General features: G+C 46.1%; 2 protein-coding genes across 4 annotated transcripts in view; one reads left to right on the forward strand and one right to left on the reverse strand.

The window, feature by feature from the left end:
• IGFBP7 (insulin like growth factor binding protein 7) lies at nt 1–15,297 on the forward strand. Of its 2 annotated transcripts, none has more exons than XM_085058055.1 (5): nt 1–499; nt 11,824–11,933; nt 13,210–13,326; nt 13,614–13,744; nt 15,061–15,297. In XM_085058055.1, coding segments are annotated over exons 1-5 (843 nt in total). In that variant the 5' UTR covers nt 1–15; the 3' UTR covers nt 15,062–15,297. The 2 variants fall into 2 exon arrangements, with proteins under 2 accessions (XP_084914181.1, XP_084914180.1); XM_085058054.1 differs by having other exon boundaries at nt 13,614–13,740.
• The window catches only part of POLR2B (RNA polymerase II subunit B), an 18,035-nt gene continuing 7,876 nt past the window's right edge, over nt 15,243–25,401 (reverse strand). For both annotated transcript variants that reach the window (XM_085058051.1, XM_085058052.1), the window contains 17 exons: nt 25,157–25,276; nt 24,629–24,815; nt 23,308–23,451; nt 22,923–23,062; nt 22,701–22,812; nt 22,089–22,243; nt 21,666–21,864; nt 21,382–21,550; nt 20,818–20,914; nt 19,657–19,751; nt 19,145–19,395; nt 18,969–19,058; nt 18,588–18,695; nt 18,013–18,126; nt 17,750–17,910; nt 16,378–16,573; nt 15,243–15,492 (listed from right to left, as the gene is read on the reverse strand). In XM_085058051.1, coding sequence (XP_084914177.1) covers nt 15,403–15,492; nt 16,378–16,573; nt 17,750–17,910; nt 18,013–18,126; nt 18,588–18,695; nt 18,969–19,058; nt 19,145–19,395; nt 19,657–19,751; nt 20,818–20,914; nt 21,382–21,550; nt 21,666–21,864; nt 22,089–22,243; nt 22,701–22,812; nt 22,923–23,062; nt 23,308–23,451; nt 24,629–24,815; nt 25,157–25,276 — 2,428 coding nt within the window. In that variant the 3' untranslated portion in view covers nt 15,243–15,402. The remainder of the gene's footprint in view (nt 15,493–16,377; nt 16,574–17,749; nt 17,911–18,012; nt 18,127–18,587; nt 18,696–18,968; nt 19,059–19,144; nt 19,396–19,656; nt 19,752–20,817; nt 20,915–21,381; nt 21,551–21,665; nt 21,865–22,088; nt 22,244–22,700; nt 22,813–22,922; nt 23,063–23,307; nt 23,452–24,628; nt 24,816–25,156; nt 25,277–25,401) is intronic.

Raw genomic sequence — 25,401 nt, forward strand, 5'->3', positions numbered from 1 at the left:
CGGCTCCGTGCCGCCATGCCGCCCTCCGCGATGCCGCTGCTGCTGCCGCTACTGCTGCCGCTGCTGCTGCTGGCGGCGCTGGCGGTGCCCGCCCCGGCCTCGGCGGCGGCGGGGGGCTGCGGGCCCTGCGAGCCCGCGCGGTGCCCGGCGCTGCCGGCGCGGGGCTGCCCGCTGGGCAGGGTGCGGGACGCCTGCGGCTGCTGCTGGCAGTGCGGGCGCGGCGAGGGCGAGGCGTGCGGCGGCGGCGGCGCTGCGGGGGGACGCTGCGCGCCCGGCCTCGAGTGCGTGAAGAGCCGCCAGCGCCGCAAGGCGAAGGGCGGCCCGGTGCTCCCCGCCGCCGGCCCGTCCGGCGTGTGCCTCTGCAAGAGCCGCTACCCGGTGTGCGGCAGCGACGGGCTCACCTACGGCAGCGGCTGCCAGCTCCGCGCCGCCAGCCTGCGCGCCCAGAGCCGCGGCGAGCCCGCCATCAGCCAGCGCAGCAAGGGAGCCTGCGAGCAAGGTGCGGGGCAGGGAGCGGGGCGGGCGGGCTGCGGGACGGGGCATGGCCGCTCTCTGCCCGGCTTCGCGGGGAAAACGCTGCTCCTCCTGCCCTTTTACCCCAGCTGGATGCTTCTTTGTGAAATGGACGGGATTTCAGACCCACCTTAAATGGACTGGAGAGTCCCAGTCGGATGGCGCTGCCTAAACTTGGAGTAACGCTTCGTACCAGCCCCAGAAACGCAGAGGAACTTGGGCACTCGCTGCTGGCTTCCAGCAGCCGTGCTGGAACTACACGCCCTCACTTCTCATACTTTTCCTGGAGCTCGCAATTTGGGCTGCTGTGAGACGGGACGAAAGGGGTGAGCTGTCCAGGGGAGTGCTCTGCCCAGGAAGGTTGCAAGCAGAGAGGAAAGGAAATTATTAAATGGATGTGAAAGCCACGGAAATTCAGAGCCAATGTTCAGTGGCTTGCTTTGGTTTGAAAGGAAAACAAGCAGTGACTTTCCTGTGAGCTGCACGTAGCGGTTTGCACTTGCAGCATTTCCAACCAGGAGCTCAAATCATCCCAAGGGTTTTTTTAGGGATGCTGCTCAAGGAAGAAATAGTTCTGCTGCAGAGCCTCTACTAGAGATCTGGCCTCTGAGAGTGGTTTTTGCTGGGAGGGAGGGAGGGGAAGGACATAGCATGCAAGCCATATACTAAACATCTCAAGGACAAGATTGCAGCGCCAGCGCTGTTTTGGTGGAGGAGTGTTCTCATAAACACAGTATGTGCAGGTCACAACCTCCACCTCCTCCTTCTCTTGCTTCTCGTAACTGAAGCCAAGTATGTCTGCAGAAAAATGTTTCTGAAACTCCCAAGGCAGGCATGAAAGACTGGGTAAGGATTGGGTTATGCACTTTGATGTTGCCCATTAAATGCCCTGTGGGGCTTTTCACAAACCTTGTCTAAAGCAGCAGGCTTACATATTAGCCAGAAACAGTGTGGTACAGTATTAACTCTTGGAAGGAAGGAATTTCAGCCTTCAGGATAATGTGGAATGAGATGAGAATGGCCTCAGTCCATGCCTCTGTCTAGTATTTGGAAGGAGCCTTTCCTGCGCAGGGGCCTCAGGAGTCCTAAAATGCGTGCTATTTCTTGGCTCTGCCAGCCCAGGCAAGTGAGCATATGGGTTTGAAAGATGTCATGCTTCAGGTGTGTACTTGAGAAGAAGCCTGTGTTCTCACTTGTCTTTCTCAAATTCACTTAGGAGTTCATTGCAAGACAGGTATTGATACTTGTAAGATACTGTCCCAACCCTTGGCTGCTCTTACTGGTGTCTGTCCCAGACTGGATGTTGGTTTAACCTGGTGGGGCTTTGACCCAGGCTATGGAGACAGAACTTGAGGAGGTCAATGCAAACACAAGCCACTGGGCAGAGGTTGTGGAAGGCCAGTGACCTGCCAGCCTCCAACAGGTCCCACAAGACTTTCTCCGTCCTCTGATAATCACAGCAGCAGCTTCTCTGAAGAGGGTTGCAATGTGGGACAGCCACTCCATGCACAAACTGCATCCTTTCCTTGGAGAAGGTCTCCAGGTGTGCAGGTCTGCAGCAAGACACCTTTGCAGGCTGTTACCTGTTTAAAAACTTCACAGGTTCATGTGGTGCAGAGCCATTGGCAAAATGTCCCGTCCTCTGTCTCTCTGGGGATCCACTCTACTTTTGGCTCCTGCTGCTGGGAGAGCTCTGACCCAGCATCTCGAGGAAGGGAGCAGGATGGATGTGGGCTGCTCAGCAGTGGTGTCTCAACTGAGCCTTCTGAGATTTCCTGCATGAATCTTCCTTGTGCTGTGGACCTTCTGGTGATATGCATTGTGCTGTGGCTTGCATCAGGGGCAGGGACTCATCCCACAAACGTGCTAGACATCTGGAAGTATTTCTGTATCCCTCAGGGCCTCCTGGCAGTTAGGAGTATTGGGTGGGGTGTTGTAATCTCCACATGGATTTTGAAATAATGACAGGAGAGAATATCCATCCTATCAGCCTTGCAGGGTAGAGCCTTTTCCAGTGTCTTTCCAGATAGGAGACAGCACTTTTCTAGGTTTCTAATAGTGTAATAGTGGTAGTCAAATAGTGGAAGTTCTGGCTTTCCCACCACAAACAGATGCAATCTCTTTAAGGCACTGTCTGGGGTGGGATGCAGCATAGGGAGACCACAAACAGGCAGGATCAGTCATTTGTGTGACAGCTTTTGCCCAGAAAGAAGTCCTTGGTGACAGGGCACTTGGGCTTCCTGCTTGTGGCAGATGGGCTCTGAGGTGTCTGCATGCCCTCACTGGACTGTAAGGATCACATCCTTTCAGCCAAGAGCGAGCAGCCTTTCAAGGGAATATCTGAGAAGAGATCCAGAAACATGTGTTTCCAGCAGTGGGTCCTAACTGTGTTTGATTGCTCTTGGGATTTATTAAAATTTTCTTTCGTTCAAGTGGAGCTGGAGAGGGAAGTCTTGTTTTGCACATCCTATTGGATCTTTCTTTGATATTAAATAGCAAAAGGAATGAGCACGTTCTCAGCCCTGCAGAATTCACCTTGACCTTGTCCTTGACTGTTTCCCAGCCTCTCAGATGTGCTGTCTGTATTTTGTACAAAAATTGTGAAGCCATGCAGAAAAAGATATTTCTGCTGCAGCCAAAACTTCCTGCTGGAGGGCAAAGGAAGACACAGTTGAGAAGAGTTTGAAAGGATGGAAATAACCCTTGCTCTACCTGCACTTGGCAGATGGAAGGATCCAGCTGGTCTTTTCTGCAATGGGTTTTATGTGGGCAGGACTGCTGGGGATATCTGGAAAAAGGCATCCTACTTGACTGCCAACTCCTTGAAGCTGCTTGGCTGCTCTTGGTTCTGTGCCAGCAGAAGAAGCTGCCTGTTTTTTTTGCTCTGGGGGAGCAAGCAGTGATGCCATGGTGCACCCATCCCACTACCCACATCCCATCTCTACCTGTGTGTCCCAGCAGCCTCTTTGTAGCTAATCCCAGTGTTGAGGATGCAGGAGGTGGATGCTGTGAAATTTTCCATCTGCTTTCCAACATTTCCTTTAAATGGATTGTTGGTTTGCTCTCTGCCTATGAGAATACAGCTCAGGTCTGCTGCCAGGTCTTGCAGGCAGGGCAGGTCCAGACACAAAGTGGAAGCCTGCTGTTGGGGCAGGTACAGACAGTTTGGGGTGCCTCCTCTGGTGGTCCCCTTGGCAGGAGGGAAGGCTGCTCTGACAGCTGGGGAGCTGCCCTCTGTCACTGCTGTCACACAGCTGTGTACAGATGTTCAGAAGAGCCTCTTAAGGGGTTGGTGGCTTCAGGAATGTAGGCTGAAATTCAATTTGCAGTGCACACACTGAGGCTGTTTGCAGCCAGCTAGGGCCTGGGGCAGGAGGACTGTGGTACCCTCTGCTGTGCAAAGCCAGCTGGCATAAAGAATTAAGGCTGCATGGCTCAGCTCAAGCCAGGCAGAAAAACAACCTGAAAGCACCAACCCCCATTAAAAAAAAAGCTATCAGTATTTCTGATGATGATCTCTGAGCTGAAAAATACCAGGCACCGACTTGTTGCCTAAGCAATGCAAGAAGGGACAAATACCCCTGAGTCTTTCTTATCATTAGCTACCAGCAAATACCTGCTTTGAGAGACGTATTGTGACTGCTGGAAATACTGCCAAAGTTGCCTCATTACATGGTTTGAAGTCCCTAATACTTGTTCCAACAGGGTTGGGATCTCCAGGTTGTTTTGCTGTTGCCAGTCAAGGCTCTGTCTTTGTGTTATGCTCACGTCTCTCTTGGTGGAAGCCAAACTCCTGTTCTTGCCCAAATGCAGTGCACCACAAAGCAGCTCTGAGCAGACTTCAGAGGACAGTGTTTCATTCTCCAGGGAACTGGTGCTGCTTTGTACCTACCTACAAAGACCTCCTGAGGGTAGAAACTCAGGGCTTCTCTATGTGAAGGGTACATTTGCTGGCTTGCCAAGCAATCTTCTTTATTTCTATTGATCTGAATGAGGTTTAAAACTCTGTGGCTCCATGAAGGTCTTTTCCCAGCACTGGGAACATGCAGGGCTTTTTGTTGAGGGCTCAGCACCTTGCAGGACCCCTTTCACAGGCTACAGAACAGCAGAACTAGGAGAGATTTTTTTAAAGCCAACTAAGCAGCATTAAACTTGTCTAAATCTCATCAGCAAGGAGATCCCACTCACTGAAGCTGTGCTGTCCCCCCAGACAGGTATCATTTTGTCTTCTCAGAAGCCCAGGCAGATCCCTCCTGGAAGGGTGTTTTTGCTAAGGTGCAAAAACACCTTGGCACACCAGCTCTGGGGCTCAGGAGAAGGTGGGTGCAAGGTTTCTTGGCTGTCCACAGGGTTTAAAAAAACAGGCTGATGGACATAGGATTATGACTGCCAGGCTCTTGTGGAGACTGGCAGCCCCAGGGGCAAATACATTGGCCCCCCAGATTCCTGCCAATTTACTCCATCAGTGGTTTTGCTTTGCTGATGCTCCACTGTTCCATAAAGGTTCATCTGTGCTGCAAACAAAAAAGTGCCAAGTTCCCACAGGTCAACTTCAAAACAAGAAACACGAATCACATCTGTTGGCTCATTCCATCCAAATTCAGCTGTTGAAGCTTTGCCAGGAATATCTTAGTTCTGAGGGTGGTTTGCTTTATTTTTTTAATCCATTTCCAGAGTAGAACAAAACCAGGGGTTTGAGAAAAAAACTTGTGGGAAATGGCAGACTGCTGTTATCACTGAGATTAGCTCATCTTCTCCTGATACAGCTGTCTTTAGTACGAAGGCTCCCAGCTCTAGACACCACAAAAGATAGTTCATAGCCAGGCACATTTTGTAAGAAATTCTTCTAGATTTGTTAACAAGAGGCTCATAATGCTTCATTTCTTTCCTCCCATTCTTTCTTTTCTGGATTTTAAGTGGCTTAAAAGAATATACACATTTTATGGGTGGTTTTGTCTTTGCTGGGGAAAGATGTAGAAAAGCTACATCATCCGTGGGTGGAAATGAACCGAGTTACCTAATTTTCCTGGGAATCTGGTATGAGTTTCTCCATCAGGTGGGAGTGGGGGGTCTTGCAGCAGTGGCCTGCTACCTGCTGTCTTCCACTGCAAAGGAAGATGTTGTGTTTGTAGGATCTTTGTGCTGCATTTTTGTGCTGCATCCTGAGAGTCTGTGGCCGAGCACTCTGGGGTGGATCCCATCAGTACCCCTCGACTTGTGATTGTCTAATTGGCACAGCAGGCCACTAACCATTTGCTCATGGATTATGGGGTCTTCACTTATCTCCTCATCACCAACTTCCAGCTCTGGGAGCTGGGTATCCTCAGGACAGCTTTTCTTGATATTAAAGACTAAGACAAAGAAGGTATTAGGTGCCTTTTCCTTTTTCTCATCCCCTGTCACTACACTACTCTCTGCATTCAACAAATGATGGAGACACTCCCTGACCCTCCTTTTGCTGATGATGTATTTTTAGAAACTTTTTTTGTTGTCTTTAACTGTCGCAGCCAAATAAAATCCTGGCTGAGCTTTGTCCCTTCTAATTTTCTCCCTGCATGACCTCATGACATCCTTATAGTCCTCCCACATTACCTGGCCCTTCTTCCAGAGATGATAGGTTTCCCCTTTTTATTTTTTCCCCTGAATTCCAGCCTAAGTTCTCTGTTTAATGATACTGGTCTTTTTTCCCTGGTCTTTCTACACTTGGGAACAATCTGCTCTTGAATACGTAACAATTCCTTTTTTAAAACACATCCAGCCTTCCTGGCCTTCATTGTGTTTCATGACTGACTCCTGAACACTACTGTTCATTGCTCTCAGTGTTCAAAAATACTGGTGATTTAAAATTCATGTGTAACTTTGGGGGCTTCCACTGTTGTAGCATATACCATTAATTCCTCCTTAAAGGGCATTTCATTATTTGAACCATTATTTGGTTCATTGGAGCTTGAGTTTTTATGGTTACTGTGCTAAAATCTACTATGAAAGTTGTTTAATGTATTACTTGGCAGAGTCCTGGAGAGCAGCGTTATACCAGGGACTGTGCAAAACCTTCACTGCCCAGGAGGGTCCTGTATTTCACCTGTGTCTTCATTCTCAATCATCACAGCATACCCAAATTCACTAGGAAGGAATGATTACTGATCAGCAAATTCCAACCCATGTTTGTTTTTTCTGTTGCTGGAAAGGCATGCTGTGTTTAAAAAAAAGTGTTTAATCCTTTGTCGGGCTGAGGTTGGCTGAGGTTAGAACTAAATAGGAGATTACCACGTAACAAGTCTAATCAGGTCGGATTTTTGAAAAGCCCTGCTTGCTTTTCCATGCATAAATGCTGCCATGCCTTGCTTCTGTGTCTCCCACTGCAAGCTTTTCACATTCTTTCCAGGCTTTAGCTGATGGAAGTAGATGATCTTTCAGGTCCCTTTCAACCCAAACCATTCTATGGTTCTATGATATGAAGGTCATGCAGAAGGTCTCTGAAGGCAGTGTTCCCAAACCATGGTAAAGCAGCAGGGCTGGAATTTCCAGCAGCACTGGTGTGCACCACGCTGAGCCCAGTGGTGTGGAAAGCAGGAGTTGCTCCGTGGCAGAATGATGGTGGCCCAGGGCTCTTCCTCCTGCTGGCTCAGCCCCAAGTCTCCAGGGCTTGGGGCAAAGCTGTGTTGGTGTTCACAGCCTTTCCAGGGCCTGCTGGAGCCTGAGGAGAAGCATCCAAACAGACACAGCATCCAACATCCGCCTTCATGTGCTTGTCTTGGAGCTTCCTTCTGTAACTCCTTAGTCTCTTCAAAGACAGATTAGAGGAGGAGGAGAAGTGCCTTCAGAAGAAGGTAAAGAAGGAGGCTTGCAAATCTGCCAGAAAGCTTTGGGAGTGGGGAAAGCCAGGAGCTGCTTGCTCTTCCTGTCTGCTGCTGCCTCTCATGGGGCACTGACCTGGGAGGGAGCAGCTGAGGCCATGCCAGCTGACTGGATGTTGCTTATGGAAGGCTTCCCTTTTTCCATATAAAGTCATTTTGAAGGGAAAGTACTTTACCAGCAACTTGAGAGACTGGAGAGGGTTTATTTTCAGACTTGCAATAGCTTGTGAGAGTGAGCAGTGTTCAGCTTTTGCTTGGGTTTGTCCTGTCAGGGAGTGTTCCCAGGCTGTGTGTGACCTGGAGCTGTGGCAGGGCAGGACAGTGCTCATGAGGGCTGGCTGGGGGCCAAGCTGGCACCCACATGAGCTTCAGCAGGCAGTACATGGCTTTGTGTGTTCATGGGCTGGGATTCCACACACTCCCAAGCACCAGGGCTTAGCCCACAGTGCTCAGTGTCCAGCTGATTTTTGCCTTTAGTGACATACCTGTAGGCCCCTGATTTTAGCAAAAGAGTTACTGCTCTGCTTTCTGTGTGTTTTTTATTTTTGCATGTGTGTGGACACCGAAGGAAGATTAGTGAGGACCAGCTAACCCTCAGCTGTGATTGACCATCCAGATATCAGACCTGGGAGATGCCAGGTCTCTGCAAGCTGTGGCTCAGCAGAGAAGGGGTGCCTGGTGCAGGAGCAGTGTCAGGAACAGATGCCAAATAATATCCTCATCGAGGACGTCAGAGGCTCTGCTGCTCATTGCTGTGGCAGAAAAGCAGCTACATACAACAATGGGAACTCCTTTCCAGCTGCTATTTTTGACATAAGACAGGCTGTCAGCTCCCTGCAGGCTGCAGAAAAAGTAGTCCCTGTGTTTTCCGGCTCTCTCCCAGGGTGAATGAGCTCTGGGGCTCTGTATAAAGCCTTTTCCTGGGCCAGGGAGAGTTATTTGTTTTACAAACAATGGGCAGAGCACAGAGGAAATGCCTCAAGTGCCTGTGGAGAGCAGCTAATTTCCATCAACAGCCCGGGCTGTCATCTTGGTCAAGGAGCTCCTGCTCAGTCAGGGAGCATCTGTACATCAACAGTGTCCCTGGCACGGGCCCTGCAGGAGAATGGGAACCACTCAGCCACCTTGATGGTGGTGACCATTCTTATCAGCAGGTGCAACCCTCAGGTCCTCAGCCTGAAGGAAGCTGAGGCAGAAACCTTCCCCTCTGTGGGCAGTAGAGCAGCGAGGCCTCTGAGATGCAGGCTGTGGGATGATGGCAGGGGCTCCTCGCTGGCAGGAATTGAGACATCTGCCCTGTACAAGATGGGCTTGTTTCCAGCCCTGGCTTTGCTCCTTTCATGAGAACTCCTGAAGTAAGAGGGGCACTTGGAGGAGGGAATGTCCTCACATCTTCTGAAGTGTGAGGCTCAGCCATCCCCTGCCTCTCCTGTTGTGTCAGGTTACCATGTCATCTGTCCATCTCTGTGCACTTTGGGTCACTGTGGGAGGGAGCAGGAGTGGGACCAGTACAGGCAGTAAGCAGGGTGACTGCCACACACCTGGGTGTCAGCTCACTGTGGTGACAGTTTAACTACTGCTGTGGCCAGTCATGATTTGACTTTAAATCTGCTGACTTTTTGGCCTTTCTCATTTATTTTTAGTGGCGGAAGAAGCCCAGCTCTAGAATTTTGGCTGTATGGATTTACATCAAATGTCCAGAGAGAGCAGAGTGACTTTTCCCATGACACTTGTTGCATCTCTCAGGATGTGTATTCCCTCCTGGCCTCAGAGCTGTGTCAGATACAGGCAGAGGTCTGTGGATGCTTCCAGTTCATTTTGCAGCCAAATGCAGAACATCATGTTCTGCCTGGCTGGATCAGGATGTACATCCCGAGCTCAGGACTGGCTTTGAACAGCCAAGCTCTCACTGTGCTGTGACTGCTGTGCCAAGCCAGACAGGGCTTTGCTGTGAAGCTGTGCAGGCAATTCCCCTGTCCAAGAAGATAAACAATTTCTCCTCACCCAGGAGGTGGGCAGAAATTCCTTGTCTCTTTTCCCCTGCCAGCAGTCGCTGCTGAAAAATCCTGGTGTGACCTGCTCATGCTGGCAGGGTGAACAAACACCTGTGGATGAGTGGGTGTCTGAACTCTTGGCACAGGGGGAAGCTCGGGAGCACTCAAGACTGAGATGCCTCAGGCAGTGGTTTTAGGGGTGTGCTGAATGCTGCCAGTTCCCAGCCAGGAGAGAATTGAGCCAGATGCTGGAAGAGCGTAACAGTGCCTTAAAATCCACCTGGCTTTAACTGTAAGAGTCAGGATCTCTCCTTTTCTGTGGTGAGAGATGGTGGTCATTGGAGGGCAGTTTTGTTTTTCCTGTGTGATGGCAGAACCCCAGTGATAGGATGGTGTCATACAGGGGCAGACACAGCCCTGCCAGCTGGGAACTGGCTCCAAGCTCTGCTCTAGGCAGACCACTTTGCATGTGGAGGGCTGGAGCAGAAGGCAGCAGCAGCAGCAGGCTCTGCTGGGTGCACATCAGCTGGAGGTCCTCACAGAGCATGGGTCGAGCTGAGCTGCCTGGGGACATTGTGTCCCATCAGAGCTTCCAAGTGCCTTATTATCCCTATTGTTTGAGGGATATCAGAAAAAGATCAGCTGGGCTGTTTTGGGCTGCAGGAAATGCTGCACTGGGTAAGGGGAGCAGAGTGCATGACCTGAGATGGCCCCATCCTGGGGGTGGCAATGTCCTGGGCTGACCACTGTGGGATGCTCAGGGGGAAAAGCTTCAGCAGGGTGTTGAAATGCTGCTTAAATCCATTTATTAGCTGAGGGACTCAGCTCTGTGCAGATGAGGAGCACCTGGGTTGTGATGTCTGCCAGGAAACCATCCCGTGCTGACTGTTAGGTGTGGTTTCAGCCACCACCCAGGGCTACACATAAAACCTCTCTGCTTCTCCACAGCTGCCTCCTGTTAAAATCAGAACTGGGACACTTCTGTATCAGAGAATGTTGAGTGCAGCCACCCCATGTCTCTTAGCAGCTTCCCACCAGCAGGCTGTGTGCAGTCATTCCTGGACAGAGAAGTCTCTCGAAAGAGAAGAACAAACACTTCTCTGGGTTTGCAGGAGCCAAGGAGTGGGAAACCACCTCAGCGTCTCTTGGGCTGAAAAAGAAGGATGGCTGATACTCTCTGGCTGGTGATATCAGTGTGATCCTGAGGAGGAAAAAGACACCAGCTTTCTGCTGGAAGATGTTAGTGCAGTGGAATGGACTTGAAACCTGCACCCCACTATCTGCAACAGGGCTGCAGGGTGGAGTGCATATGCAGGGCTGAAATCAGTGCATGTTCAGGACACCATAAGGAGCATCAGGACCCAAATCTGCCCCTCTTTTATGGGGCTGGGAATGAGCTGTGGTCTGTGAGCCAGTATACCCATGAGCTTCTGTCAGGCTGGCTCTGGAGTACCTGTCTGCATAGGAAATGCTTTCTCCTGATGGAGTATAATGGGAGCTTTAGTTTCCTGTTACTGTCTGCATCTTCAGAACAGAAGGGGGAAAGCTGTTGTGTTCTTAAAGCTATCAATAACTGGAAATAAACACTCCGTGCTCCTTTGGTCTGCACTTCCTATTGCAGGGAATTAATAGCTGTGTTTTGCAAAACAGCCATGCTGAAGAGGGATTGAACAGAAAAGGCCTTTCTTCCCTTCCTGGGCTATGGGTTATGTCTCCAACATTTCCCAGCCTGAGGGGTAAACATCTCCCGCCAGATCTGCAAAACAACCCTGCTCTGATCTGCTTTGGAAGCAACTCTCTGATTAACCAGGAATTTGAGCTCTCTCGAGAAAAAAAGGAGCTCTGCATTCACCTAGTCCCTTCTCAATTCCCCCCCCCAGAGAGCTCTGCTGCCATCCAGCCAGCCTTCTTTGGCTGAGCGTTGCACACAGGTAAAACAGGAACAGCATAGCATTGAATTCTGCTAGCCCACTGCTATGGGACTGAAATCACGCTGGGAGGAAGGATGCTGCCAAGCTGGCCAAGCTCTCCATGGCATGATAGAGTGAGGGGGATGCACCCTGTCTCCTGGGGCTTCTTCATGCCCGCTGGCTTGGTGACTGCATGGTAAGCAGAGCCAGCAGCTGATATAGTTCTGCTCAGCCCCTAAAATAACAGAATACAAACCTCTAACCTCAGTCTTGCAAGAAGGTGGACTTATCACACAAACTGCTCAACACTTGAGTTTTCATCTTGGGCAAGTGCCCGTCGTTCTGGATAGCTCGAGGCTGGAAGTGTGTGTCACTTTGGAGAGAGAAGTGCTGTGATGTGGGATCAGTCCAGTGAACTTTGCTCCTAGCAGGGATCATCTTCACCTCATCCTCAAAACCCACTGGATGTGACTGGCCCCACTTAAAAGGCTTAGCAAAGAGACAGGCTTGCAGTCACCTCAGACTTAAATCTTTTCTCCCTTTTTGCAGGACCCTCCATCGTGACTCCTCCTAAGGACATCTGGAATGTGACAGGAGCACAAATCTATCTGAGCTGTGAAGTCATTGGCATCCCAACCCCTGTCCTCATCTGGAACAAGGTAAGGGCCCTGTTAGGAGCTCTTACAGCACAGCAAACCGGAGGTGGCTGAAACTGCCTGACAAGCACAAAGGCCATAGCAGATCCCTCTGCAGAAACACACCTCTTTGATGAGTTCTCTCATCTCTCCAGTTCTGTCCACCCCCAAACATCTGGTTTTGCTTAGTCTTTAGACATTATGTAGAAAATCAACTCTTGTTGATCCTGCGCCAGGACAGGACTCGTGTTTCTCTTGGTAGCGCCTGGTATTTGGAGCATGTGGGGAATGTCCCTTGACCTGCTGTCACCTTCACCCTGCTGGCAGCAGTGACGCTGAGGTGGCTAGACATCGCCCACGTCGGGAACAGGAACCACATGGGGCAGTTGTTTAGCTCCAGTAGCCAGCAGCATGTTGATTTTGGCAGCACTGGTAACATCTGGCTTAGGACAGGGGCCAGTGTCGAGTGGAGAGGATCTTGGCAGTAGGGCTGAGAGCGACTGCACAGCTCCTGCAGCCTCCTCGAGTGCCACAGGTTTGTGGACACTGGGAAGGGTCTTGAAATTAAGCTGAAGCAACACTACTTAAGGATACTATGGAGGGAAAAACCTAGACTGGCTCAAAAATTGCTGTAAGATAGCCAGCAGACTTTATTCATAGGGGTTCAAGAGCAGAGTGTCAGGTGAGCATACAATGTGGGCTTGTTGACTCAGTGTGTTCTGCTTGTTTATGAGTAGATGCTGAGTTTACACTAACTGTCACTGTTGCTCTGCTTTTCATGCCTCTTCCTCATGGCTGAGAGACTGCTTGACTTGTGGTAACAAGGGCTGAGCACCACTTATCCTGTGCTGTGCTCTGGGCTCAGATACGCAGCACTGGGGAATGGCTGCACTGCTGCTTTCTCCTCACTCCTGCACCTACCAGGAGGGCCTGCCTGGTTTGCTGCAGCAGAACTGTGCAGGGCTGAACACACCCTTGGGAACACATGTGAGTTCTGTGAGTCCACATCAGCACAGAGCATGCTGGCACACCCCACTGCCCAGCACCATCCATACCAGAAAACTGTGCCACTCTGTGTTGCTGCTGAGGTGAGGGGAACACAGCCTCAGGGCTGAGGCACAGGGATAGTGGGATGCACTACATGGAGGATAAGGTGGAATGCTGACACTAGGAAATACTGCTGCGGCACAAAACACATTCATATATAACTAGTGTTGATCTGTGTGCAAGTATGGTTCAGTACACAGTTCCAGCATAAATAAGCCCCAAAGTTCTTACCCATTCCTGCCCTTCTGTGTAGATAATTCGAGGACAGTATGGTGTCCAGAGGATGGAACTTCTGCCTGGGGACCGGGAGAATTTGGCCATCCAAACCCGAGGGGGACCCGAGAAACACGAAGTGACTGGCTGGGTGCTGGTAAGTACTTCGTGTTTGCACAGAGCTGCACAAACAGCAGAGTGCAGTTTGCAAACTGCTCATGAACAAAGAACAGAAAAAAAAAGCAACACATGGCAACAGACAGGGCATTTAGAGGAAAACAACCTGTGAGTTGGGATGAGGGATAAGGGTGGCTGCTGGCTCCAGTCCTACCTGTTGTGTGCACCCTTCCTCTGCCTAGCATGCAGCTAGATTCTGAAAACAGAATCACCTCTATCAGTGCACAAGGTGCTCACTGGGGGAGTGGGGTATGTTTCTTCCCTTAGATATCTCCTCTGAGCAAAGAGGATGCTGGGGAATACGAGTGCCATGCATCAAATGCCAAAGGAGAGGCTACTGCTTCTGCAAAAATCCATGTTGTGGAAACTCTGCATGAAATAGCCCTGACCAAAGGTTGGTAAGTGTGGATGAATGTTCAGCAGCTCTCTCCCCTAACAGTTTATTGTTATTTGATACAAAAGGACCACCTCTGTTTAATGCTTTCTAAAAAAACCCCAAAACTCAACACCCCTTCCCATCCCGATATACCAGTTTAACATGCAGGTTTTTGCATTTGGCAAAAGATTCCAGCAAATCTCAGCTGCTAGAGTTCTGAATGGATTGTTAAATAACGCCCCAAGTGCAGTAAAGTACTGGAAATGCAAAATTAAAATCAAGAAACACCTTCTGGGTTTTTTACAGGGCAATTTCCAGTGGGTTTCCAGCCCTGCATTTGTATCATCCTTTCAGTGTTCTCCGGATGTTTTCAAACCTGCTCCTCTCTCCTGGGAGCAGTATTGGCACAACAAACATCCCAATTCCTGCCATGTTCTCTGTATGCAAAGGTGGTGGCAAACCAGCCACCCTCATTACAGCTGCAGAGAGGATGGCTCAGTGTCACATGTGATATGCTTAGGAATAAATCTGGATAGCCAGAACAGTAACTGTAACCCTGCTAGAGGCAGAGGGAACAAAGCACCCAGCTAGAAAATACTGTGCTGCCCAAATCCCCTTTTGGACATAATCCTTAGTTTTAATCCCAGCTACCTTTATCCATACTATATAGTCTTGACTTCTTACATCCTTATGTCTGTGAAGAGCTGAAATACTTCCCTTAGAACATTAACAGCACCTGGCATTGAAATGAGAGCTTAAAATGAATCAAAATAACATGCACAGGAACTTTGCTAATGGTTTTTAGGTAGTCTCTAATCCCTTTTCAAACATCTTATTTATGGATGTGAATGAAATTGAGTTTTACTGGGCTGTGGCATGAGCAGTACGCTTATACCCCAGAACAGAAAATGTTCACTTCCTCTCTCACAGTAATTGCTGTGAGGTTGCAGTACTGTGCATAGTGCCTCAGTTTATTTCTTACACACACCCAGCACATGTTACAGCTGGTTCTTTTCAGCTGACAGAAAGCACTCGGGCAGCTGGAGCTAAGTGATAAGTAAATGCAGACTGCCAGCTTAAAGGAAATTGATAAGGTTAATGGAACAAACTGTCAGATGTCATAGCTACACTGTGAGGCTGTGTGCCATGTCCAGGTGATCTCAGCACAGAAAAACGTGTCTATTATCACCCCCTGCAGCAGGGAGGGAAGGAAAGAAGGCAGGAAGGAAGGAGGGGTCAGGTGTCACCCTCAGCCAAGAGATCCCAAAGCTGTTGCCAAAGTAGTGTTATTCCGCCTTGGAACAGGACAGAGTGTAACATGTTTTTGTTTTTCCACAGATGATGGTGCAGAGCTGTGATGTGAGGACTTTCACTTACGCACAGTTTTAAATTAGTATTTTGGAAAGCTGCAAGCTCTGGCTTTTTCTAGCTGACTAATCATTCCCTCTTAACTCCCTTTTTCTCTGAGTCCCAATTTGCTTGCACACTTCTTTCACAGATACACAAAATAGATTCACAAGTTTGATTACAAATTTTAATTCTATTTACAGGAAATAAACATACTTTTGAACAGCACACAGCAGATGAGTAAAACTGTATTTTGAATGGAACGTACACAAAATGAAACAAAACCTGAGCACTTTAGTCTCATGAATTAAAAAAAAAAAGCCCTTTTAAAGGCTAAACACTCATCATACGAGGTGCAATACTCATAGACATCAGTTCCTGGAAGAGGAGTTTGCAGGCATAGGGCATTCGAACCAAAGATATCTGGAAAGAGATTTCAAAAGTCTTGTGATAAACACTCATAAAGCATCAACTTCCACCATTCTCTACAGAAATAACTTGTTGAGTTTTTGGCTTAAAAGCAAATCTGGAGTTATGCATGAAAGCATTTAACAAGAATTGCTCACAGACAGTACCAAAGCAAGAAGGAAGCCGAGCCTGTCTGTAGGGGTCTACCCAGCAGCTCTCCAGAGCACATTTTTAATGTGAAAGTGCAGCCAAGAGATCTGATCCTAAACAAGAGCCATTTAACACAGAACATGTGCACAGCAGAGTGTGCCTGAGGTGCAGAAATGCGGGTAAGGTTTCCAGCACACATCACTTCGTAACCCCAGTGCCATTGTTAAGAGTTGCAGCAGTCAGCCGCGGCACAAAAACAAGCCTGTTCAAGGCAACTATTTTTATTTCTGCCAACACTCTCCCTTGACATAGTTCTGTAACCAAGCATGCACTGCAGAGCTTTTATTAAATTAAAAAAACCACCAAACACAAAAGACCTCCCGTGGGGACCCAGCTCTGCAGGCATAAATATCTGCATGGGACAGTCACAAGGGCGATGCCTCTAAATTCCTGTGATTCTGAGTTTTACTTCTAAAAATAAGCTCTCAAGCGTTTAAAGTCTCTGAAAAATCTGCACTGTACAATACTGGAACAGCATTTCCTGCCAAGTGACAGGCCAACACTGTAAAATTAATAAGGAAGCATCCAAATTGACTACAACACTATAAACACTTAAAACAGTTATGAAACTAAAATAGCAATTGTTCTGGTGCTTCTTTAAATATTTACTTCCCTATCCTCCTGTTTCACTCAAGTGGCATTTCCTCTTGCCCACAAGGAAAAACAATGGCAGATGAAAACCACACGTACCTGAGTTTTATTACGGCATCCTCGGCACTCGTAGGTGTGAGTCCTTGTGTTTGCAATTGCCATGATTCCACAGAGGTTACACACATGGACTTGGTATGGGTCTGAAGCTTCAAACAATCTTTCTCTCAAGAACTGGGCTGCTCCATGAGCAATCTGGCAATCTCGTTCCATTTCTCCAAAGCGAAGGCCACCATCGCTAAAAGGAAGAGAAAAAACCAACTTTTGAGTTCACTGGCAAAATAATCAGTTCTTGGTGGAACAATTATCTGTATTGCAAGGCAGGAGGAAAGCTGTGCATTAATTTTCTTCTAACACCTCAGAGTAAAACTGTGAAAATGGTAATTTTTAACTGCTGCTGAGAATTTCTACAGCAGGTGTTTGACAGCCACAGCAAAACCAAAATGAAATGAAATACACAATTAAGTCATCCTCTGCTTATCTGTGGTGGGTTTAATCTTGGCAGTCTGCCAGATGCCCACCAAGCAGCTCTCTGACTCCCCACGATGTTGACAGGACATGGGGAGAGAGTAAGATTGAAAAGGTCATGAGTGGAGATATAACCAGGGAGATTGTTTATCAATTACTATCACAGGCAAAATGGACTCAGCATGGGGAAAATGAGTTTATCACCCATTAAAAATGAATAGAATAATGAGAAACAAAGACAAAACTAAAAAATTCACCTCCCCAACTTTCTTCCCTGGCTTACTTCACTCCTTCATTCCCAACTCCTTCCTCCCCTCCCTGTGGTAACAGGGAGAATGAGGGTTGCAGTCAGTGCATCACAGAGATTGCTCCTTTCTCCTCACATTTTTTTCCTGCTTCAGCATGTGGTCCCTCCCATGGGACAGTCCTTCACAAACTGTTCCAGGACGGGCCCTTCCCACAGGATACAATCCTTCAGGAACAGACTGCAGCAGCAGGGGTACCCCACAGATCATACCTCCTGCCAGGAGCCTGCTCCAGTGTGGGCTTTCCACAGGCTGCAGGGCAGTTCCTGTCATATTTCCTCACTCCTCACTCACAGTTGCTGCACAGCATTTTTTTCCTTTTCCTAAATATATTCCCACAGAGGTGCCACCAGCACCACTGTTGGGCTCTGCTCTGGCCAGCACTGGGGTTGCCAAGGCCAGCTGTAAGTGGCTGTGTCCAGCACAGGGCAAGCCCTGATCCTTTCTCAGAGAGGCCACCCCACATGCACCTTCTGCTGCCAAAACCTTGGCACCTGCACCCAATACACAGTCTTAAGCCAAACACATGGAAAAATGGGTGGCTATTTGGGGTCAGCTAACTAAGTTCTAGCTGAAAAGCTGAAGCAGCTACTTGCTCAGGGCTAAAACCCTGACAGAAAAAGAAAACACTGTTTTCTTACCGAGATCTGCCTTCCATGGGCTGTCTGTTAAGGATCTGGATTGGCCCTCGTGCACGAGAATGGATTTTGTCATCTACCATGTGCTTCAAACGCTGGTAATAGGTAGGACCAATGAAGATCTGGGATGTGATTTTTCGACCAGTGAAGCCATTGTAGAGGACCTGAAGTGAAGAAGAAGTGAATGCAGTCACTGAGTCATGAGCCTTACTACCCATCAAATGTATATTAAAAAAAATTACAATAAATTGATGTTTTGATTATACCTCATTTCCTCTTAGATGATAGCCATAATCTGATAAAAGATTGGAAATCTTTTGCACGTTGACAGCATCATTAAAAGGTGTAGCATCACCAATTTCTCCCTTGTTGGCAGACACCTACAGAGGCGAGATTTGCAAAAGTTTGTCAGGTATTTGAAGGACTGGTTAGACCACATTAAGCTGTTTCAAACAGTTTTAACTCTTAATGCTGCAATTTGAGGTTCCATGCCCATGATCTTGCTTTTTTTATCCGATACACAATTTAAAAAATACAGTATCAGCAATTTTGCTACTCCTTTTCCTAGGTCAGGGGAAATATCTGGAACAAAAGCAACAAATATGAGAGCACACTGTAGGGCCTGACCTGCTGGATAAAACTTACAGGACTGTACATCTTCCCTAAGAAACCTGCTTTTGCTACCACATAACTGGAGAATGATCATTTTAAAGTGAATTAACACCTACTAGATAGTATTTATCTTTTTTAAAAAAATAAAAAAAAACTCAAAGCAAACAACAATCCCCAGCAAATTTGAATTCATATTGCTCAGACATGCAGCATAGAAGACTGTTCTTACCTTGCCCTGAAGACACTCAATCAAGTGACCAATGGTCATACGGGAGGGGATGGCATGGGGATTGATAATGATATCAGGTGTGATGCCTTCACACGTGAAGGGCATATCCTAGAGCAGGGAAACACACAGTCAATTCTTCCCAGAACATCATGTTTAGGAAAAGTACATGCCTGGATCTAAATTAAGCCTTTTAAAGCATTCAAAGGCATTGAAATATGTAAGAAGTAGCTGTGTCCCCTTCTAAAGATATTTTTGTTACATTGAAGTCAACAATATCTATCTGAGTAGATATTCCACAGACAATTCACTTAAGACAGTTCCAATGCTAAGAAGCTCACAGGTAAAATATCCAAAAGGATGAAAAAAAGGAAAAATTACTACCTCTTGCCTGTACTGGATACCACAGGTTCCCTTCTGACCATGCCTGCTAGCGAATTTATCTCCAATTTGTGGAATTCTTACAGAACGCACCTGTAAGCCACAGGAAAACATTCAACTGGTAACTAAAATACAGACCAAAGATTATAAAAGCAGAAAGCACGAATGTCAGTGCTCACCCTAATCTTGCAGAACTTGTATCCTTCCTGGTTCAGGGTTACCATGACCTGATCTACAATCCCAGTCTCGCTGGTCCGCAGGAAGGTGCTGCAGTCTCTCTTGGTGAAGCGTCTGTTTGTGCTTTCCAGCTCATCTTCATTTTCTGGCAGTGTGACTGTTTTGCCAATGATGACATCATCCCCAGACACACGTACCCCAGGGGCTATCAAACCATCATCATCAAGTTTGTCATAGATTGCATGTCTCATACCTTGTGGGAAAAAAATAAAAATGTTGACTCCAAAATTTTTCAACATATTGACTCTGATGTTCTGCAGTAATTCAACAAGTCTGCTTGCAACTTAAGACAACTGCTAAAATATCTAATGCAAATATCTCAACTCATATATTGCTATAAAATACAGAAATGTCTGTATTAATATGTCCCAAAATGAATATTGAATCAGTTCAACATTACCTACCTTGCCCACAAAAACTTAATTTAAAAACTCAGTACATTCCTTTATCTTACCTTGGCAGGTTTCACGTGTGGGCTTTTCAAAAACTTCCTCTTGGTCATACCCTTTCTTAGACTCCTGCTCTTTGTATGAGCGATAGAACACAGACCTGAAACAAAGTTATAAAGTCTTCTCTAGTGAAACCAGCATCATTTTCCCTCATCTGTACATCTCATTTTCATATATTATAGCTACTGTTACTAGTGACAACCAAATCCAAATAATGAGCACATGCCACACAACATTTCCTCTGATTTCCTATTAACCTGACCTTCACTGAGGAGGGACGAAAAGCCAATAAAACTTGTCACCAACCAAACAAAAACGTTTCAGATGGCATTATGATGGTCAATTTTCTGATTTGCCAAAGTATCTAAGATAACATGCCAATTCTTGATAAACTGCACAGACTTTTGGATCTGATTGTTATCTCAGAAGTAGTTCTTATTCCTAATGATTCTTCGCATCTTCAGCATATTATTCTCATATTACTTTCCTCATTATGCTTGCAATTTTGCAAACTTTTTTAGGCTTCTACTGCTACCTTGCAGTGCTGCACTCAGTACAACTGGGCTGCAGTGAAAAACTTTCAATTTATACAAGGTTCTTTCTGGGGCTTTAAGGGTTTTTGTTTGCTGCCTCAGTTGCCAGCACACCAAAGTGCTTTCAGATACTGTAATGGACAAAGTCACATCAGCCACCAGCTGTGCCAACAGCAGTTCCTTCTAAGGAGAGGAACATTCCAATCCTAACTGGTAGCAACTGTCCTACTAATAAAGACAGGACTATGTTATAACTCTGCAACATTGTTCATTTAACTGGCGAGAGTTATCTGAAAACACACCAGGGGAGAGTCGGAATGTTTCTTCATTAAACTCTGATACAAAGGACCCTAAACATAGTAAAGACCAAAATAGAAGAGTTAGAGGAAGGCAAAGTGGGCAGTCAGGTTTCATGGTGTTTTGCTGATACACATTTGCTGTTTTCATTGCGTTGCTCCCTCCATCTCCATTAAAAAAAAAAAAAAAAAAGGAAAGAGATTAAAAAGCTTTTTAAGTTGGAAAGATTTGGAGAATGGCATCTTCCAGCATAAAACGAACTTTCCTTAAGCCTCTGGAAAACTCAGCATACCTTTTTTTAAATTCCAAGCAGTTAAAAAATTTACAAAGTCTTACCTGAAAAAGCCTCTGTCCACAGCAGAACGGTTCATGATGACAGAGTCTTCCTGGTTATAGCCTGTGTATGATGCAATGGCTACAATCGAGTTGATACCTACAATATACAGTGCAAATACTTTGGAAATGTGCATACATACCAGACAGACACTATTTTAATGCAAAATAGGCTGTACTCTTTACAGTAAAGCTGTTCTACCCTTTTTCAGACAAACTCTTTATGCCCCACATACAAAACCACGTCGTTATCAGCAAATGAAACTCTGGGTAGAAAAGGGAGTCAAGAGTGACCCCTTGTGAAAAAGCCAGCAAACATGAATACAGAAAATGCATTTTTTTCAGTGAGATTTTAGTAGACTACATGGGTAAAGAAGTTTCAGCTGCAACACTACCAATGTATTTTTTGCAGTCTAGGTGTCCAGCTACAAGCTAACACTTAACCTATACTTATTCTTAAACTGCATAAATTTGCTAGATGTTCAGGTACTCTACACACACCGTTTGTGACATGTTTTAAGCAAAACAGTAGTACTTTTCTTCAATGAACATGAACTGACAACATACCTGCTGGTAACTCTCTAAACCTCAAGTACTCCATGGAGCGTGTTGTTACCAGGGGCTTCTGGGGATAATACAGCACATGTGCCAGCGTATCCATGCGGACATGGAAGTTGGTAATGTAGACTCCCATAGCCTGTTTACCCATAGCAGACTGGTATGTGTTCCTGGGAGACTAGACAGACAAGGGAAGACCAATAATTATGAACATAAAGCTCTTTACCCACACACACACACCTGTGGGGGTTCTATCGGCTTTAAAAGCAGGATGTCAGCAGAGGTGTACTGACCTGGTTGTGATCAGGGAAAGGGATAATAGATGCACACACTCCCAGGATCATGGATGGGTGAATCTCACAGTGCGTGTATGTTGAACAATATGCCACACCTTTCTCTTGCAAGTCATCTGGAGTCATTGCCAGCATCACAGTCTCTTCTTCCAGGGTGTCAATGTACTCTACTACACCACTGGCCACAAGATCCTGCCAACTAAACAACCAATAACTCTATTAACACCTAAAATGGGTCTCTTCAGCAGTAAGAAGAACAAGGCCTTCCCTAGCTTATTACTACCACTGCCTCAGTGTGATAAAAAAATTAATTAAACAACCAGGCAGAGAAAGCATCTTTGTGCTGCACAAAGCTTTAAACATTCCTCTCTCCAACCTGAGGGAAAATGACACATCCAGTTGAATTTCAGGGACGTATCTCACCTGTAGTTGTTATACTCTCGTTCCTTCAGTTGGTCAATGTGCCTTTTCTTCAGCAGCAACTTCTGTTTCTCCACAATTAAAAGGGGCCGACAAATTCTGCCCGCATCGGTGTAGATGCGGATTTCTCGCTCACGAATATCTCTAATCATCGAGACCTGGGAAAGAGAGCAGCACCCCATGAGTACAGTGTGTCAGCCTGGAATCAGAACTATAAACAAAAAATAGGATAACTAAATTCTACAAAGCAAAGACTTTACAGGCACTATCAGAAGCACGGAACAAACAGTAACACTCCTACAAACTGAGGCATTTCAGAAGGTCATTTTCAACTGTTTTGTCTCTCAACTGGATCCTCCTAAAAAACAAACAATGCCCCCGTGCCCAAAAAGACAACTCCACAACCCAACAACACACCATACACATCACCAAACAAATAAAAATCAAAAGCACCAAATATAAAAATCTCTCCAAATAAAACACAAAACAAAAGCCAGTATGAAGTATATTCAGAAAGAGACTTGCAAGTAATCCTACTTGGAGTTTGCAAAGTAGGATCAAGGGATAATCCGCTCGTCTAAAAGGACACCCAAATTCTAAATGTAAAATTTATACCTCTGACACAATGATGTCCATCTGACGACGAAGTTTCCTTAGGGTATTCATGAGCTGCTCTGGATCTTTGTGTATTCCTACCCAGCAGCCATTAACAAAGATCTTGGTAGCACTAAAATGGGAAAATCAAACAAAGAATAACAGTAAAAAAACCACACCAAAACCCCTCAAACCCTTAAAGCACTGTGCAGGATAAAAAGCTTAAGCTTCATTTGTACGTACTCAGCTATTGCTGCTGGAGATATTTCTTCTAGATTTTCCATACTCCACTCCTCCAAGAATTCCAAAATTGGGGATGGCTGAGATCCCACAGAAATATAAGCCATCAGGGCTAAGTTCTTCACAAGTCCTACAGCATGACCCTAGCAGAAACACAAAGTTAACTTGCATTTTCAAATCAAGAGGTTTCCCCAAGAAGACCCAATAATTTCAACTTAACTCCTCAAGGAACTGGACACAAAACATGCTTTCAACCACCAACTTACCAACAAAGCTAAATATTTGTGTCAGCATTATGTAAGAAAGTGCAAGGGATCATCACAAGTGCCATGGCTACAAAATAACCAGGAGGGAAAGGCAGTTAGTACACAAATCCTGCTTTTATTACCTCAGGGGTCTCAGCAGGGCAAACCATTCCCCACAGGGTGTTGTGCAGCTGCCGGGGCTTGGCCAGTTTCCCATCTCTCCCAATGGGAGAATTCAGGCGTCTCAGGTGGGAAAGCGTAGATGCAAAAGTCAGGCGGTTCAACACCTGCAAGTAGGAAGGAGTTTGGTCAGTCAAAGCTTAAGTGTGTTGCTGATTGACATCATGACACACTAGCACAAAGGATCAATGCCCTCTAGAAATGATGTGCTTAAAAAGAACTAAAATAGCTCTGATTTTTGTTAGCTACACTTTTAGTTCACCTCCACTAATCTCACACTATCCGTAGAATCTCAAACTCCTAAACAGTGTTGTAATGGCAGAAGTTTCCAGAGCATGCTTATACCACAGCAAGGCCAAGCATGATGAACATTTCTATCCAGCAGAAAGCTGGTTTTTGTTGTACAGCTTACTCTTATCAAAGTAACTGAATGAGTGACACTTTCTAAGCTGCACTGCCATCAGGAGGGTTTGCCAGTACAGTGACACGGTCATGTTTTCAAACTTTGGAAAACTTTGAAAACAACTAACCACTTAGTTATTAGGAGCAAATCAGCATTCATTCTTTTCACTCTGCTCAAAGCTTTCAAAAATTTAAGCAAATCTGTTTTAACAGCCTGAAATATGAGCTTATTTAAGAAGCAAACAAGCCCGTAATACACATACACCAACAACACACCATCCAGCAACAGCTACCATCTTTGCCCCTTTCCCTACTTTGCTTCCCCAAACTATGATCTCACCAGGGCTCCAAACAACAAAATGTGCTGGCATTTAAAAACTGACAACTTTTTCCTGTTTCCATCCTTATGGGAAAGAGGCTCAGCTGAGCACCACACTGGGCCAATAAAGTCAGTGCTCCTCATCATTTGCTGTGGAATACATAACTTTTATATTACAAAGTGTCACTCATGTCTTTTTAGTTGCCTGTGAAGCACTGGAAGTAACTAAAGCAAAGAAATTCATCCTCCTGAAAGATTCCCTGGGACAAGGAATTTACATAAAAGTGTGTGATCTAACACAAAAAAAATCTTTACAGGAGGTACACCAACTGTTTAGCAGTGAATGCAACAGCTAAAACAACAAACCAACCATGACAAAAAAAACCCAAAACCACACATCTGACCCAACTATTTGGATCTTCACCTGTGTCATCTAAGGAAGTTTCCTTTTAAGAATATTTCTATTTAACAGACAACATGCATGGCTGCTAAGCAATGTTAAACTCTGCCATTATAACAGTTTTACCATAAAAATTGTAAACCTGACAAAGCCCTTATTGTACCTGAGATACTCCTGCTCTGGCCTGATGAGCTTTCTTCTGGTCACCCCAGTTTCCAGTTGCCAATGAATATTTCAAACCGTCTGAAATAATTCTTGTTTTAATTGCCAATTCCAAGTTGAAATCTTTCCCTCTGTCTATAAACTTTTGTGCATATATTCTCACTTCCTTCAGCAAATTCTTGAACATTCTGTAGAAGAAAGACACCGAGAAACATGATTATTTGGAAAAAAGTCACTGGCCTCCTGAAAAGAAGTATTTTGTAACTAGCGGGGAGGGGCAGAGGAGAATAAAACAAATGAACCTGTTTGTAAACATCCACAAAATATGCTTCAAAACAATTTGATGCTAGGTACCTACTATTATAGGAAACTAAAGCACTCCATGAAAAAGTCATAATCAGATAGAGGCTGTGTTGCCCAAGACTGGCTCTCTGACACAACAGAATTAGTCTGATTGATTAAGAAGGACAGAGTTGGCAATGCCTCTAACATTAATTATGTCAGAAGAAAAGGTGTATGTGATAGTTACCCTCTGAACAGGAAAGCCAACAGTGGCCCAGCAAGATCCAGTCTTTTGTTGCCATAATGATCTCTGTCATCCAGCTCTCTTCTTCCCAGTGCTGCCAGCAACAATCTATGAACCATATACCTAAGCAAATAAGGCAATTTATGTTTTAAACTGACAGCAGACATTCACAACAAACATTGCATGTTTTCACAGATAAATCAGTAAACTCTACCCTAAAAGCTGTTCATTCTAGATCTTTAGGACAC

The sequence above is a fragment of the Lichenostomus cassidix genome, chromosome 4 (genome assembly GCF_008360975.1).
Source record: "Lichenostomus cassidix isolate B80296 chromosome 4, HeHo_3.0, whole genome shotgun sequence".
In the NCBI taxonomy this organism is placed as follows: Eukaryota; Metazoa; Chordata; class Aves; order Passeriformes; family Meliphagidae; genus Lichenostomus; species Lichenostomus cassidix.